The sequence below is a fragment of the Elaeis guineensis genome, chromosome 6 (assembly GCF_000442705.2).
Source record: "Elaeis guineensis isolate ETL-2024a chromosome 6, EG11, whole genome shotgun sequence".
Lineage (NCBI taxonomy): Eukaryota > Viridiplantae > Streptophyta > Magnoliopsida > Arecales > Arecaceae > Elaeis > Elaeis guineensis.
Genome location: NC_025998.2, coordinates 22,640,361 through 22,658,951, shown reverse-complemented (window position 1 = coordinate 22,658,951; position 18,591 = coordinate 22,640,361). Strand labels below are relative to the sequence as shown.

Here is an 18,591-nt window from a genome sequence, read left to right as displayed (position 1 = left end):
CGTGGGTGGTGTGCCAGAGGGGGGTGGTGCGGGTTGGCTATCGACAGAGGAAGGTCGACCAAGGGGTGGGTGAGAGGAAGGGAAGGGACAAACGAGGGGAGAAAAAAGATAAAAAAGATAAATAATAATTTTTTTTATTATTTGATTAATAATAAATTATTATTATTATCATTTGATAATAATATTATTTTAAAATATATTTATCATTAAAAATAAAATATATTTTTAAATATTAATAATAAATTATTTTTTTCTTTTTTTCTTCTTGTTTCTCCCTTCCTTCCTCCCACCCTCTCGATCGACCTTCTTTTGCCTGCGATCGACTCGCACCCACCTCCTCTGGTGCACCACCTGCTACCTCTCCCCCGCTGTCCTCTGTATCATCCGCACCGCTGTTGCGGCCATCCGCACACCCACCGGGTTGTCCGCACCACACCCACCGCAGCCCCACACTCGCCGTCCACCTCCGCTCTGCACGACCACCCCCCCCCTCTACCTTGGACCCCGGCGGCCATCCGCGTGAATACACAAGGCCCCTGCAACCCCCTTCACCCTTCCAGCCCTTGCGCTCGCGACCCCCCTCCCGACGCCACACCCTGACCCCCATCGCCCGATCACTGCCCCAGCCGATCGTGGCCCTCCCTCCCTCTCCAGTTCGGCAAAGCCGTCCCGTGCTATCGGTTGTCGATATGGAAATAGAAAAAAAAAAAAATTAATAAAAAAAAAAAAAAAAACCGCATCTGCAGATGTGTTTTATGTGAATAATTAAAACTAATATTATTTTAAATTTTAAATTAAATTTAAATTTTAAATATTTTATCTATATCATTTGAAATGATCGTTCATCCTGCGTTTCGTCATGTTATTGCCACTTCATCCAAACTATTATATTTTTAAATATATATATATTAAAAAATTAAAAATAAATATTAAAAAATAATATTTTATAAAAAATCCTACATCAAACGGATAATATACTAGTTGCTATCTCAGTACCCCTCCACCTGACTCAAAAAAAAAAAAAAAAAAAAGAGCTTGTGTGTGGGTTAGCGGAGGTGGCTTAGAAATAATTTTCTTCTTAAAAAAAATAATTTCCTTTTTCACTTTAATATGTGGAGCTTATGCGCGAAATCTCGATCCCACCCGTCGACGTTTGGCTCCCTGCTCTGCCGCCAAGAAACCCTAAACCCTAGCCATGGCAAAGAACAGGAACAAGAAGAAGAACAGCCAGAAGAAGAACGGCCCCGTCTCCATGGATATCTCTGCAGAGAACTCCATAGATGCTCCTCAAGGTCAGAGCTCATTGTGTCCCTTTAATTTTCTCTTTTCTTTTTTGTTTTTTTTTTGTCCTTTTTCCGATCTTTGTTCCCCTATCGGGGCTTTTTTATCTTAGCTGATTCTTGTTTTTTTCCCGAAAATAATTTTGATATAGCAATGGACACAACGGAAGGGAAACCCTCAAATCCAGCTCTTGGTGCCACCGATAGGTATGCTTTCCTTACCTAAAACCCAAAATTTTCTGTTTTCCCTTTTAATTGGTAGAACTGGAGGTTCATTTGATGTTGTGCTACCTCTTTATTTCAACGAATCATCATTGCTGAATCGCTGCTGCTTAATGGCAGCACAAGGTTGGTTGTAACCAAAGCAATGCTCTTGCATAGGCATCTTGAAGTTTAAATACATGAGCGAGTGTTGAGAAATGGCATAGATGACAAACATAGCCATAATAAATAAGCAATTCCCATTTATGCAAGTCAGGCCATACTGGTGTGCCCTTTTAGTGCTTGTGAAACAAAGTCTAGGTGTTTGATTGTTTGAGAAATGGAAGGATTATTTGTGGTAGTATGTCAAGCTGTAATATTGTTTGTGCATGGATAAGTTATAGTCACATATTGAATTCGTCCCTTTTGGTATCAAGGCTTTGATCATGTGAGAATTTGAGGGGTTGCTAGTATCTTAGAGATGTTTTATATACTGCTGTATCATACATGCATGGATATTTTTAGTCATTTATTTGTCCAATGCATTAATCGGATATCAAGAGTATGTAAGAAGATGATATACTTTCCTGTACTACTGCACAAAGTTGAAATGGAGATGCTGTAGAGAAGGAAACTGGACTATAACTCTCTAACATGATGTGACTTAATTTTTGACTTCATATCCTTTTTTCTTTTTTAGGATTTACATGTTGGAGAGAATTAAGTTTGGGTAATTGCATCTATTATGGAGGCTGATTGTTTGTTCTCTTATGAGGAAGTTGGGTATCTAATAGATACTTTATAATAGCTGATTGTTTGTTCTCTTACGAATTTTCTGACAAAATTTGAAGATGAAGTTGAGAAAACTTAGGTTCTTAGATAATTGCAGCTGATTGGTTGACATTACAAGTATATCAAATTCATACGTTGCCTAACTAACATAAAAGGTATTTATGTTTTGTAGAAAGCTCAACATGATCTTCATATAACAGAAGGATCAAATCCTACAGTATACAGCCAATATCGGAACAAAAAGGATTGTACACATACTCAAAGCCGAATGGTAAGCTTAGATCGTGATGAATGATATTCATCGTTAACTTAATAAAATAGTCTAGTGACTTAGCAATGTAGGAGTAGTGTGATAACATGTTTGAGCTTGGAAAAGTTCATATTGCATTTGAAGCAGATGATGCAGAGCCAACAAAAATGAACATTTACGAGAACAAAATCAAGATCATTGCTCCTTAATAGGATTTCAAAAGGGCATAACTGCATGGTGTCAACTTTTATAGGTTTTAATTGAAGTTTAAGAACCCGAGGATGGCAAATGTTAGGTGTTTCTGGAATGATGCGTGGCAACATTAGGATTAATCATTTGAACATTCAAGTTGCATGAAATTTGTTAAAGTAAAGCTTAATTTAACAAAAGGTTATCAAAAATTTGGAAATGTTGTAGGCAAAACATGATTATGCAATTATTTCTATACATTTTCCTTTTTGCCATAAGCATAGAACCAGCATTTATTCTATGCTGACTATTGTCCATTTCTTTTTTTTTTTTTTTTTTTATTGTGATATTGTCCCATTTCTTTTGAGTGGCATATAGTATAAGTTTTCTCTTCTTGCAGAATTTGATTTTACAAAATAATTTTCTCTCCTATGGTGAGAACTAGCTTAAGCTTTGAATAGTTGTTCATCATTTGAATGACTTTCTTTCAAGATGGATTTTTCTTGTTGGTTAAGTCTCCATACACTTCGTGCCAGTTTTGTTATATTTGTCCTTTTGTTTGCAATCTCTTCACACTTGTTACTATCATCCTCTATCTTTACCCTATGCTTGAATCTTCACCCATTTTTATTATGCTTTTAAGCATTAGAATTATCTAGTGCTATTCAATCTAATATACTTCTCAGTTCCAACTAAATTTAATTCTTCATTTCCTTTGGAGATTATCGGGTGTGTATTGTTTTACAACAACCTAATCAACCTCTTGAGAGCTTCATGGGTCATCTTCATTCTCATTTTTCTAGAAAGATATAGGAGTGTCTGCAACCTTCAAAGATTTTCATGTCATCAAAGTGGTTGGGAAGTTTTCTTCCAATCTTTTGAGTTCCATCAGTATGTTTTAAATGTGGTTTAGGAGTCTGTATATGCAGATGTGGTTACTTAACCACACTGTCTTGCCCATACACGGTTACTGTATAGTCATACCATATGTGGGTCGAAAAGGCAATCCATTTAGGCCATATATGTGTCTCAATTGCCATGTATGACTTCATATGTGACCCACTTAGCTATATGAAATGGCTCAATCTTATGTGGGTTTAATGTAGATGGAACATGTCTGAACTGATGGTCATTTCAATATGGGTTTCAATTATGTTATAATACTTTTAGTATTATGAACTAATTGGTAAGCACTAATTGTTAGTTGTTACTATTATCGGAATCGATATTATTTATCAAAACATATCACTATCATGATTGCTATTTTTATTGTGTTTAATATATTTTATTTAACTTTATACAATTAAAAACTACTAACCACGTATGTGCCCTCCTGTTCAGCCTGGATACTTCACATATTCTATGCAAGTTTCTTGACAGCCACATATTGTAACTGCTTTTTAAAACACTGAATTACATTTTTCTGGAGGATCTTGATGGTGTTGAAAGGCTGGATGAGGGTGATGACAAGCTCAAAACACATAAGTTGGAGGTTGAAACAGTAATTCCCTACTTGTCCTATAGGACTATCTATGGTAGGGACGTTAAAATGGGTGCTTATGGTTTCATTGACAGTCCTGGGGTGACAATACGGAGTTTAATTATCAGCAGCTGATTTTAGTTATTGCGAGAGGTTTCAGATGATTGTTATGTACTCACTATGGAAAGGTACAAGAAGAAGCAAATTATAATATATTATGGAGTTAGATTGAAGGGTGGTTGTCACTAGGAAATCAGGAAATAGGCGTACTGATGCAACCATCTGCGAATCACTATTTGTAGGAAAGCAATGACACACTATACATGAATCATTTCTTGAACAGATTTGAATGATTTGGCCCGACAGAATTTGAAGGATTTGCCCCAATGCAAAGGCAGAATGTGTACTAAGAATCTAGGATAGATTGGTGAGTTGAAGGTCAAGATAAATGGTTGAAAAAAGAGTAGTTCAGGAGATCAAAAAGATTCATCGAGTATTCTATCAGATTTGTTATGGATTTGGCAGTTAAGCAGCAAAAAGTCAAGAAAAGAATAAGAAAAAATGATGGATCATGTGTGTTTAATTCTCATGTTTGAAATGGCAAAGACTGATGATATTCGATTTTTTTTAATATTTGAGCTGCTTGCTAAAGGTCGTAAGGATAGCAAAAAAAAGAAGATGAAAAGAAGAAGAAAAAGATTGTTGAAATTTCAAATTTCAAAATTATTTGTTACGACTTCTAATTGTTTGGAATCCATATCAGAAGGCAATTGATTTAATAAAATGAAGAGGTTGTTTACGATTTGTATTATGTTAAAGGAAGCATTAAATCTGTTATCCAACTCATTAATTCCCCTTTATTGCTATGGTTCTAGAAACAGCATATGGCAGTCGTGTTCATTTTTTTTACTTCTGGAAAATTTTCGGACGAGGTGATGGGTATGTCAAGAGGTTTGCTGTACTTCTGGATATGTGCTAACAATGATAAACATACTAATGGTCTGACAAGTGCATCTGATTTTATGTTGTCTTGGACTGGATGATTAGATTTGATGAATTGAAAGCTTGAATCTGGACTCTTCATGTTCACATCTTCGTAAATAGAGAAGGATAGGCCATTTATTTTGCTGATGATGTGGTCAATATGATGCATTGAACTCAAAATTTTTTCCTTGTCTTTTACGGAGGGGTTGTAAATTTATTTACGAATACTTTGCAATAATGATTACTTGGCATCAAATACTCTCAATCTCTCATAATTTTGAGATGAGGTTTTGTTACAATTCCTCCATATTTTTCTAAAATATAGGGCATGTATTTGTTTTTTTTTTTTTTTTTTTGAATGTGCTTCTCTTGACAACCAATAAAAGGACCTTGCTAGTGGTAATTTATGAACTTGATTTCGTCATATGTTGAATTTGTGTTCTATGTACATCAAATTTGGTATGGGATGATCTTATTCAAGAAGAGGTTCTTTGAAGTAGTTTAATTATATGTAGACACTTATGGAGAAAAAGAGTGTACTTGGGGAGTCTATGTTTTGGGACCTATTTCAATTCTTTTATTTCCTTGTGTTGAGTCCTTAATGTTTGCAAGTACATGTGCGTACATGTACCTAGTCCCACATTGGCTATGTATTGGGTAGATCTTGGTGCTTATATAGGGATAGGGAACCAAAATAACACTTCCGACTAGTCTTAAGGGAAGGTTATTGTTGCAAATGATATCATAGCGAACTAGCCCATGGCCTATGTGGACTTGACGACTGTAGTATTAGACCCTTTTGGGGCTCGCCATGGATGATCATGGTGCTTGTGATTGTATTTGTGGTATCTATGATTGGATTTGAATGGATTGGTATCCTTAGCTTGGCGAGAATGTCGAGGCTAAAATGGAGGAGAGTATGGGAGGACTTAAGGGAGCGTATGTTTAGTCTCACATTGGCTAATACATTGGCTAAATCTTGGATACTTACATAGGGCCAAGGAACACAAATAATATCTCCGGACTAGCCTTTTTTAAGATGAGGTCTAGGATTATGACAATGTTCTTTTAGTTTTCAGATTTTCTGCTTATTTTCATTATTAGTAGATTTGCGTCTCTTATTGATAAAGCATCAAAGCGTTTGTTTATTGAGTGTTCTATATGGATTGAACTTTTGATGTCCTAAAAAGTTTGAGGGGAGACATTTAAGTATTAAAACAACATGTTAGTCCTACTAACAAGAAACCATGCTGATGGGCTTGATTGAGAAACATGATGTACAATGTGATCTAGGGAACCAGTGAGTAATTTTGTTTCATAATTTTGATCATTTAACTGAGCTTAGCAAAGAACACACTATATTTATGCTATGCTCGAGGTTTAACCAGCTTTCTTTAGGAAATGGATTTTAATATTAGGTCTAACGGAAACTCTAGCAGGACAATTTTGGATTTTGGCTTGGCCTTGTTTCAAATGCTGTAGCTATATATGACTTGTGTAATAGCAGTAATCTTGGGTTGTGACCTCTATAGGCCATGTGCAGTTACTGGTGCATCTTTGATGCCCCCTTGGAAGGAGTGATGCGATGCCTCTAGTTATCTTTTTATTCTTTTTATATTTCATTTCCAAAAATATGAAACTGAAACAGAAATTGCACTTTGTTCTTCCTTTAATTCATAAGATATTCTATGGACTAGTGGTATGGGAGTTGTGGTCTTTTTAGCCCAGGGGGCATTGAATTCACTCAACTTCTAAAAGTTAGTATGTTCCCTTTGATTTGTTCATTGAAGAGAACAATGTTTATGCTCCGTATATACTGGTTCTTGCTTAAATTCGTCATAAATATTGGTAAAAAAGAAGGCATCATAAGTGTAATAAGGGAGCACAAAACATTCCATCTGACTTTTTCTTTTTAAACTCTTTAATTTTGATGGGAAAAATGAACATCAAGCTTGTTATCTGAGTTTTGTTGGCCACGGTTTAAGAAAATGACTTGATCTTCTGATTGTTGTTTGGAAAATAGCCTCTTATTCCTTTTCATGTGTTTCTTTTCTTTTGCTAACAATGCCTTTACGAATCTGAGACATCATGAAGTAAAATTTGGTAATAATGTTAATGAAACTCAGGAGGCTAGGACTCCTAATGGGAGTTCTCTTCTGCAGTTTTAACTCGAAGTCAAGTCTCCGAAAGTTGTTATAATTTACCAAGTTGCTGCAGTTTTCTTGAAGAAGAATCTAGAGGTGAGAAAAAAGGGGATTCGACTTCTTCCCCATGATGTTGGGTCTACTTTTGACTAGGGTGTCTCAGTGATTTCCTTGTTTCTGGTCTGTATTGTATCTACTCATGTTCCCCATACTAATCCAAAAGACATGCTAGAGTGGAGGCGAGCAAACATAAGGAAAGCTAAGCTGAATACTCATTTTGTCTAAGTGATCAAAATGATCCCATAAAAACACGGTTCTTTGAGATGCTGGCATTTGTCTTTGGGCTTCCAACTACCAGGATTTAGATTCTCTTTGTATCGTAAATTGTTTATCCTCCTATAATTTTGTAGTGTGATTGGTAAGTTCCTTTTTAGATGGTTTCCGTTTCTTCTTAATTTTCAATGACTTTCTGTTCTCTTTTAAATTCCTTCTTCCAAAAAGCACGGTAGAAGATTGCACTCAACTTGTACTTTTATAGCATGGCTGTAAGATTCTGGTCTTTTGTACACATTTTTTTCATATTGGACTTTTCTTTGCACCTGACTTGACCAAACACATTGTGGAAACCAGAAAGATCAAGAAAACAGTGCCAGTGAAAAGATCCAAAAACCTCCGGAAGCTAAAAGGCATTTCTAGAGCCATCACAAACAGTGAAAAATATGACGAGAAGCTCTCCAAAAACAAAAACAAGATGGTCAGAGTCCAATCTGCTAAGTTGTTATATGACTAATGTAATCATACTTTTGCCTCTTCATACATCATATAAAACTATTGCATTACTATGTCAATGTCATTCTCACTTGGTTTACTTTCCTGGCATGTGCTTTGGTTTGTTTCGACCTTACATTTGTGGTTCTCATTGCCAGGTTGACTGCTTGTTGCAAGATATATTCCAGTGATGGCCATTTTATTAGGACAGAAGTTCAACGAAGTTTATGTCATTTGCCGAGACTTTTGGCAAAGAGAGCCTCTAGTCATAGCCACACGAAGTTTACCATTCTTCGTTGTTGCTAGTTTGATGGTAGTTCATATTATAACAAATATGTACTTAATTGTGGTGGAAAGTTTTGGGTGGCAATTTACTGCATAGCTATTCACAAATGGGTAATTATGAATATAGATCTAATCCAATCTGATTTTGCTGATTGTATTAGGCTAAGCTATGAATCCTATAGAATTTGGGTCCAATCATCTAAATAAGCTCTACATGAAATTTGTTGCATGAGTCTTGCAAATGGCAACACCGTGGCAATCTCGTCTATATACCTAGGTAAAGATTGCAAGAGGAACATCAAGGAAATGTTGAGGTAAGAATCACATGTATCGGTCCTGAGGCACGTGACCATCTGGAAGCTGAGTCAAAGTTTATCAGATGCTTGAGGAATTGTATATTGGGTAAATTATGTTTTTAATTTTTAAATTATATCATATTTTTTAAATAGTCTTTCAACTATAAAATCATAATTTTTGATCTTCAAAATTTTTCACCATTTTAATATTATCTTTCATTCTATTTTTGATATTTTTTTTCATCAAAAATTTTATTTTGACATTATCGGTGCATATGTAGTTGGTTTAATTTGAATAGGTGGCATTGGTACCGAGCTGAAAATAAGTTAGTTTAAAAAAAATGAAGGTACGGCATTTGTCCTCTTTCATCATTGCCGTCTATCTCTTCACCGTTCTATATCTCTTCATCGTCCTGTCTCTTGCACGGCTGCAATGGTAGGGAATAGGAAGTTGTTGCACCGTCGGAGGATGAGTAGGGGAGACAAGCAATATGGAAGTGAAGCAGAGAACAAATCTACCGTAGATGGGGATGAATCTATTTCAAGATCGAAAAATAAAATAAAATCTCTTCTTCGTCTCCATCTCTCCTCTTCCCCATCGCTTTTGAGAGAGCCATCAACCATGGCGTCGTCTCTCCCATGGCATCGGCACTATGACCCTCACCTGCTCTGCTCGATACCCTTGTCTGCTCGATGGACTTTGGGAGTCTTGAGATGCTGACCCTCACCTGCTCCTCTCCGATGTCGGCATTATGACCCGCCTCCTTCATGAGTGCATTGCCTACCAGCACGGTCTCGACGTCCGTCTCGAGTCTCTCCTCTCATATCGCCTCAACGTCGACCACCATATCCCTTCCCTCCATCGTTCCTCCCATTTGATTTTGTAGCATTTTTTCGAATTCGACGAGTCTTTGCTCTGACTTTGAAGTTATTTGCAAGGTCTGTCTATTTTTGTCCCCACTGCCATCGCCCCACCCCGCCCCTACTGTCACCTTCGTCATCACTGACAAGAAAGATTAGCAAGCGATTGCTGGCTTTCGTGATCGTGGGATCAGTCACTAGTTTTCATGTCGGAAATAGAGGGAGTCCTTTCAACTCTCTTTCGGGGTCTAGATTCTAAATATTTTGTCGGTAGGGTTCGTGGGTTATGTGGTGGTAGAGAGCGGTCCGTCATCGTTTAAGGACAGACGGTGGAGTTACCTTCGTCGAGCTCGCTGTCGTTATTAAAAATTTCTCTTTGGAAACCAAAATCACTGATGGGCTTGGAGTCGAACAGCGATCACCTATTGACGAGGGCGACGGGGATGGTGGGATACATGAACCCGAGTACTACGGGCTCCACCATTTGACGGTGAAGAGCGACGTCTACGGGTTTGGGGTGATGATGCTGAAGGTGTTGATGGAGAAAAGAGCGATCTTTAAGGATGGAAAGAGTGGGGATCGACAGGCATGGTGGACTATGAGGTGCCCAGGATCGTAGCGGGGAGTTAGCGTGGGTGTTGGATTCGCAGGGTCACCACCGGGGGCAAACGAAATAGAGGCGGTAGAGTTGGTGGCATTCACCGTGGTGCACTGTGTGAGCCTCGAGAGAAAGGATCGGCCCTTCATGGCCGACATCGTCACCAACCTAGAGAGATTTCTTACGCTCTGTGAGGACAGCCATGGCAGCATCTTCAGCACCAGCATCTCTCTTGCCTCCGTCGATTGAATATAATTTACCTAAAAAACAAATTCAATCCCTCCTCGCGTATAAGTATGCCGGTGCCAACTATTCAAAAAATTGCCACATAAGTACCGGTTCAACGAGAAACAACTAAACCGGTGAGAGAAAATTCTCAGAAACCAGTCGAAGGGCAACATTAAGATGGTTCGAAAAGATCAGGGACCAAAAGTTACGATTTTATAGTTTATGGATCATTTAAAAAAATACAATATAGTTTAGGGACTAAAAACATAATTTATCTTTATATTTTTATCCACTAACCCATGATTACTGTTAATCTAAGGACATGTAATCTTTCATTGTTAGCTTTGAAATAACCACGTATGCCTGGAGCCATATGATTCAAGGCAGAGATGCAAGTCTTCTCTTTTAGTTCTCTCGTGCCTTCTTTTGTTGAGAAATGGATTACAAAGGGAACTAAAAGAAAGAGGGAGACCTAAAAATTTTCCGGTGATCAAGCCACTTGATCTTGGATATGACCAATTTGGGCTTGGTTTGGATAAGAATCATCTCAAAGACTGACTCAGCGACCACTAGAGTTGATGCAACGGTAAAAAAATCACAATAATTTTTATATCATCACAATCAGCTAAAGGCCGTAAAACCCACGCCGGTGGGATGATAAGAAAATCACTGGTGGGAATAGTCCTCTCCTCTCTTTGAGCAGTTTGAATGAGGTCATGGTCCAAGCGTACGTTCTAGATTACCCATTTATTTTAAGTGTCTGCGGGTAGCCCAGCATTTCCGCTGATGAATAATAGGAGGAAATAGTAGTTTGACAACTTGATGTGAGATTTGGCCCGGCTATGTTTGTCCAAAGCAACACCCATTTACCTAAAACCAGCCATCCTTCCATGCATATTTTTAGTTAGTTTCATCACCATGAGATAATTAAGTTTTCATCAGCACTTAGCCTCTGAGATGCCCAGTTTGGGGTATTTGATTTGTGGGTAGCATTGACAAAGTTGGATTATATTGTTAACTCCACATGTTGTGGAAATATGAAGATATCAAACATAACCATATTGTTATTTTCCAAACATTAAATGTAGTTGATTCATGATGATGTGGCTAATCCCTTGTTGCAGTATTGTTCTTGTCAACATCTCTATAGTTTCTGTCAGCATCAAACTTAAAATTGTTTAGGAGTTGTGATAAACAAACATTAAATGTAGTTGATTCATGATGATGTGGCTAATCCCTGGATGCAGTATTGTTCTTGTCAACATCTCTATAGTTTCTGTCAACATCAAACTTAAAATTGTTTAGGAGTTGTGATAAACAAACATTAGTTTGATAACACTTTGATTACTTTACGGCTTTAATACGAGAGGCTTAATGGCCGACAAGGACGGCTGCAACGACACGGAGGCCTGTAGCCAAACTCCCACCGGCTCTTATGTGAAAGCGACTTCGTTTGAAAAGCGTTAGGTTGCTTTCTAGATGATGGTTGCATCAGCCTCTTACTTTGATGCGATTGCCTCCTGGGAAATGACTTCGATCTTCTTAAATTTTTGGCAGATTAAAAGGAAGTAACAAACAAAACCTTGCTACCAGAAGAGATTCTTTTCTTTTCCTTTTACCCTTCTTTTGTTTTTATACAAAGATAAGAGAAATTCTTTGTGCACCACGGGCCATTTTAAAAAATCCAATACGGAGTTCACCGCCTCATCCGATTAGTCCACATAGTTATTATTTTTTAATATATATTTAATACTTACAGATCTATTTTTTCATTTAAAAATTTTGTATGACGAAAATATCCTGTTATTTAAAAAAATTATAACATCCTATGGCATAATATAGTTCAGGATGACATAATATGATCTAAAATATCATAATATGAGAGAGATATTTTTGTCCAACTACTTTTCCATACGTATTTAATATCTGCATGTCGATTTTTTCGTTTAAAAATTTTGAGTGACGAAAATGTTCATATTTTTTAGAAAAAATTATGATATCTTGTGTATAATATGGACGCAGGATGTCATAATATCGACATAAAATGTTATAATTTTTCTAAAGGATAGGAATATTTTCGTTATACAAAATTTTTAAACAAAAAAATTGATCTATAAATATTAAATGTGCGTTGGAAAGTGATGACTATGTGGATTAATCGGATGAAATGATGTACTCCATGTCGGATTTTCTACATTACCCGTGGTGCACAAAGAATTTTGCATAAAGATAATGCTCGGAAAGCATGATGAAGCTTTACATGTGATGCAACTACGGGAGACAGTAAGTATAGAAGATTTTTTGCATAATGACAGCATTAGACTTTTCAATGCATGGTTTTTACTATCACATATTATTCATCTCAAAAATTCTTTGCATTCCAATAAAAACATGTTAAAAACTGTTTGCTTTGAAGGAATACTTAAACCTATTGAGGATCACCTACCAAAGATTTTTACTTCAAAAGAAAAAAAAGGGTTTTACCGAGTTGAATTTCCTGTTTCATATGTAGATGATCCGGTAGAAGTTTTTATTTATCATATACAAAGAATTAAGATGACCATTATGGTTACTATCGAAGAGGCAACTCACCATTAGATAGATTCTTTCTAAGAGATATGCCCAATGTATTTGATAAAATCATACCAGATGTAGATCCAGGATCATAGTCTCGACTACTCGCATGAGTAAAATCCACAACGGATATCTAAGACTAACAACTTTGATCCGAAAATTGATTAGTGAAATTTTTTTCCCATGAAATGATTAAAACGTGGTCCAACGATCTAAAGAATCAGACCTAATAAACTTACATATTCCGACTAATAGTCTATAAATTTAACCTCCATATAAAAGAGATGCGAAAGATCCTGAAGCAAGCTAAATTGGAAGAGAACCAGAAGAAGAACACTTTGCTTTCCCACATCTTCTCTCTCTTTTATCTTTATTATTTTTAAAATTTTAATTAATTTAAATATCAAAAGTTTTTTATCGAAATATCTCTAACGAACATAAATTTTTTTTATAATTTTTTTTAACGTTAGCCACGTCAGTATTTTTTCGGAGTCCTGCGGCAAGTATTGCATTCCTTAAAAACAAAGGGATTCGATTAAAATGTGGTGTGGGGAGGAACACAGAGGAACACCCAAATATATTTTATATGAAGAAATTATATCCTATCAGATACATCATGTCAAGGGTATGTACCATACAATAGTCCCTGATGATAATCCCAGATGGGGGGCGGGCGGTGGTGGGGTGGGGTGGGGCACAAAAAATCTGAAACGAGTCGCATAATGAGTGGAGTTCAATTAGACATGTGGTCCATCTCGATGTATGATGTGGTCCTTCTACGTTGTACGATACAATTTCATTTGGATCTCAAGAAAATATTCTCACGCTCCTCATCATACTCGGTTCCTAGATCGGACGGTCATTGTCATCCGAGCATCAGAATATTCACGGGCGTGATACTGATGGTACACCACACGGGAACACAAGCCCAATGGAAACGTAGTTCCTCCGAATGGTGGACGGCCTTCTACGTCCCATCACCGTATGAACCTGTCCACTTAGTGGACCCCAAGGTGTCTCTGGTATCTTCCAATCCAATCTTCTCGTACCCGAAAATGACTCCATCCTTTTTACCAAAAAAAAAAGACTCCATCTGCGCCCCGACTGCCACTTGATTCGGATCGGACGATTGATCTAGTTTTCTTTCCTTGGGCCGTCGAGCGTGTGGAAGTCTTTCGGTCACACTTCTTGTTTGCTGCTACGGTCACCGCGTGTGAGAATAGCCGATCGTTGGAGAAAAGAAGGGGTAAATTACAACATAGCCTCGGTGGTTTCGATTAAAAAAAACGAAGAAAACTTTATCTTAAGCCTTTATATTAAGATTCCGCTTGTACGGTGTGGCGGCATTTTGCGCATGTGAGAATTGGGATGACAGAGGAGGAGGCATGGATGGTTAGGATTATGGGAATTTTTTTTCTTATTTTTTATAATTTTTATTTTTTTTATCTATTTTTATTTTTTTTGCCTATTGATGTATCTTACCAACTGATGTTGCTGTTAGGCCTTGAGGATTCCAATGCATGCCTTCTATTTTTAATGTGTATTTGAATGAAAATGTTTTAAATATCGGATGCACTTCTTCTTCTATGGATTATCTGAAGAATTAAAAGAGGTGGACTTATTATTAATCAAATTATTTATCCATATGAGAAACGGAGATGTGTAGAAGGAATGGTCCAAAATAAGGCTTTGATTATGAGAAATAGCAATAATTATCTTATAATCTCTTATATAAATTGTTTGATGTGGCCAACACTTTGAATAAATTCATCCACCAACCAATAGATATGCTATCTTTTTCTTGAAAAAAAATAACTAATCATTTTCATCAACAAATAAAAAAAATAATATATATATAGAGAGACAGAGAGAGAAGAAAATTAATGAAAAATATCAAGTAATATATATATATATATATATATATATATATATATATATATATATATATATATATATATATATATATATATATATATATATATATATATATATGTCTGTGGTGTAAAGAGACAATAAAATGTCAACATGATACTCATAAATCATATAAAAATAAAAATAAGTAAAAGAGAAATAAAATATTATTTTTTACAATTCCATCAAAATGCAGAAAGGGAAAGATTAAAGTAGAACCAACTTTTAATTAGTCATCTGAAGAAAAATAAATCATTTGATCGCTATCCTGTGAACTTGATTGTACGATCATCAAGCAATCTAATATTTCTTATAGGGACCAACATGTAACTAGAGAATAATATAAATCTCACATTGATCTAAATATTCTAGTTCACAAGATTAAATAATTTCTTATTTCTTTTATCTGCAAGCAGAGATATAAACATACATTAGTGCTTGACATATTAGTAGTGTTTATATAGAGAAAAAAAGTTCTTGCATATCAACTAGATAGCAAATATTTAGGGCATTCGTACACGTGTTAATAATTGAAATATTGGTAGTGCTTATATAGAGAAAAAAAGCCCTTGCACAGTAACTGGATAGAAGTTTTAAATACGTTCAATTTTATAACTATGTTAAAATAGGTACGAAAGATCCTGATTCAGTGCATGGATGTTCATTCAAAACGGGATGCACATTTAATAGAACATCTAGAAATATCAAGTAGTTGTATGGAAATTCCCGTACAAGAGGATATAAATTTTTTCTCAAGGCCACTAATTAGGCCTTCTCATGTAAAAATTCAATTTGAGTGTTATATTTTAGGTAAATAATGAGAAATATTCAATTAAATTTAAATTTAAAAATAGCTACATATGTAATTTGAGTAAAAAATTTTTTCATTTGAAACTAACTTAAAAGCAACTATCCAAATAGAATAAAATGACTCAATTACCTTGCAATTATAAAACAACATTACATTATTATAAAATAATAATACACTATTATAAAAAATATTTACCATTACAAACAGTACTGTACTATTATAAAGTTATACTACACTATTATAAAGCAATACTACATTGTTGTAAAGTAATACTATACTACGATAATGTAATACTACTTTATTATAAAGGAGTACTGCACTAATATAATATAATAAATTAATACTAATTATTATAAAAAATACTAAACTAATATAATGTAATACTGACTTATTGTAAAGGAATACTACACTAATATAATACAATAAAAATATACTGTATTTTATAAAGAAATACTATACTAATATAATATTATACTGCCTTATTGTAAAGAAATACTGTACTATGATAATGTAATACTATAATATTTTAAAAAATATAAGAGTATAAAGATAATTTCAGTCAAAAATGGATAGTTACTTTTAATTAATGTTTAAAATGAGCAGCAATTTTTATATAAAACTTATCTGAGGAGCTGTTTTTAAGTTGAAAATAAAATTAAAATTTTATTTTTAATTTATTATTATATTTTTTAATATAATTTTAATATATATATATATATTATATATTATCATGTTCGTATATAGGGGTGGAAATAGGCCAGGCCAGGCCAGGCTTTGGCTTAAACAGGTCAGGCCAGGCCAGGCTTTGGCTTAAACAGGCCAGACCTGTATTGTAAAATACTAGCCTGAGCCTGACCTGTTGGACTGGTTCAGGCTTAAAATGAGGTTCGGCCTGGCCTGTTTTATAAAATAAAAAAGTCTGGCCTAGCCTGAAAGCTTATTTAAAAGTAGGGATGGAAATAGGCCAGGTCAGGCCAGGTTTTGGCTTAAATAGGCCAGGCCTGTATTGTAAATACTAGCCTGAGCCTGGCTTGTTGGACTGGTTCAGGCTTATAATGAGGCTCGATCTGACTTATTTTATAAAACACAATGAAAAACATCCATGACAATTGACAAATCCCATATGTTTCATAACAAGTCACAACTATAAATTAAAAAAATAGAGGTCTACAAATTAAAAAAAACAATAGCAGGTTCTATCAAACCATCACAAGTCTCAATGTCAAATTAAAAATCAAAAATAAAACCTTCAAATAGGTAGGTTCCATCAGACCATTAAAAGTCATAACAAAATAAAAAATAAAAATAAAACCTCCCAACAAAATCCAATATTTTTCATCACAGCTCCAAATTAAAAAATAGAAGTAAAACTCCTAACAAGTAGGAAGTAGTACAGCAAGCAACAAGTAGCAAGAGCAAAGTATCAAATCCTCAAGGTGATCTCTTCTTGTTCAGACTCCTTCAAAATAACAAATCAATTTATGTTATCAAACCATAAAATAGTCTGATAATAATTAATTTAACAAATATTAAAAAATGATCATTTCAATATCTAAAATTTATACCTTTTGCTTTTTCTTCAAACCATATTTATTGCGGAGCCAATCCCCACCACAAATGAGTGCTTCAACAGATTCTTCATTCAATTTAGTACGATATTCATCTATAATTCTTCCTCCAGCACTAAATGTGGACTCTGATGCCACTGTTGAGATTGAAATAGCTAGTATATCAGCTGTCATTTTTGATAAGATCTTATATTTCAAGCTGTTGTTCCTCCACCACTCCAAAGCACTAAAGGAAGAGTTAAAACTACTATCAGAAATATAAACACCCTCCTCAAGATAAGATTCTAACTCTGATTTCAGTGGGGGAACTGCTTCCTTTTCACGCATAATGCTCATAATTTGATCAAATCCAGTGGTAAATGAAGGTTTAGATACAGCAATAGATAAGGAGTTGCCGCCACCGGTATTTACTTCACAAGAGGATGCTTTTTCCTACTCAAATTCACATACTCATCATATAATACTTGTAATGCCATGCGCACTTTGTTCACATTCTTTTCAGCCTCAGTTTCTGGTTTATATATGAAGGAAAAACATATATCAACAACATGAAATTTGCACCTAGGATCTAAGACACTAGCAATAGCCATCAAAAGGTTACATTCCCCCCAATATTTATCAAATTTTCCTTTATTGGCTTTGCCATTTCTTTCATAAAGAAGTCCCAATCCCTTGCTGCAGCATCAATTACCTCTTTCGCCCTGTAAACCTCAACAAGATACAAATTAGCAGTAGGATATTCACTGCTGAGATGACATGAGTAGCTAGACTAAAAACTTCTAAAAGTTGGCAAACCTTCTCAACCTTTTCCCAATCCTTAGGTGAGGGTGCATAATCATAATGTGGCTCTCTTTCCTTATAAGCTGGAAATGCAATTTTGAATTTTAAAACAGAAGATAACATCTCAAATGTGGAATTCCATCTTGTCGGACAATCAATAATTAACTTTCTTTCTTTTAATCGCTTTTGTTCAACAACATCACAAAAAGCCTTCAACCTTGAATCAGAGTGATTAATATACTTCACACTCTCACGAATGTTGTGAATGACATTTTTAATCTTACCAAGGCCATCCTGCACCAACAAATTTAGTATGTGTGCACAGCATCTGACATGAAACAACTCTCCATCAAGAACTAACTTGTTGCACAGTGATAAGTTTTCCTTGAGATTTCTTATGCATGAGTCATTATAAGATACATTATCAACAGAAACTGAAAACACTTTATTTTCAATCCTCCATGCTTTCAAACACTTAAAAATTGCATCAGCCACATCAACTCCGCGCCTTGGAGCAGGAACTTTCACAAAACTCAAAACTCTCTTTTGAAGACTCCATCCCCCATCAATAAAATGGTCAGTAATAACCAT

At 35.4% G+C, this 18,591-nt stretch overlaps 2 protein-coding genes across 5 annotated transcripts; one reads left to right on the top strand and one right to left on the bottom strand.

Annotated features, from left to right (window-relative positions):
* Positions 1-1,057: 1,057 nt before the first annotated feature.
* Positions 1,058-8,539, top strand: LOC105032737 (uncharacterized). 4 transcript variants are annotated; one of them, XM_029261120.2, is made up of 4 exons: positions 1,106-1,292; positions 1,433-1,487; positions 7,951-8,074; positions 8,247-8,539. In XM_029261120.2, the coding sequence occupies exons 1-4, from the start codon at positions 1,196-1,198 to the stop codon at positions 8,277-8,279; spliced, it is 309 nt and encodes a 102-aa protein (XP_029116953.1). In that variant the 5' UTR covers positions 1,106-1,195; the 3' UTR covers positions 8,280-8,539. The 4 variants fall into 4 exon arrangements, with proteins under 4 accessions (XP_073115451.1, XP_029116953.1, XP_073115450.1 ...); XM_010907272.4 differs by having other exon boundaries at positions 1,108-1,292; positions 7,951-8,111; XM_073259350.1 differs by lacking the exon at positions 7,951-8,074 and having other exon boundaries at positions 1,058-1,292.
* Positions 8,540-10,034: 1,495 nt separating this feature from the next.
* LOC140858758 (zinc finger BED domain-containing protein RICESLEEPER 1-like) lies at positions 10,035-18,591 on the bottom strand. Its single transcript, XM_073260057.1, has 4 exons — positions 18,016-18,591; positions 17,822-17,929; positions 17,218-17,652; positions 10,035-10,388 (listed from the first exon to the last, which is right to left on the bottom strand). Exons 1-4 carry the CDS (start codon positions 18,589-18,591, stop codon positions 10,035-10,037), a joined length of 1,473 nt encoding a protein of 490 aa, XP_073116158.1.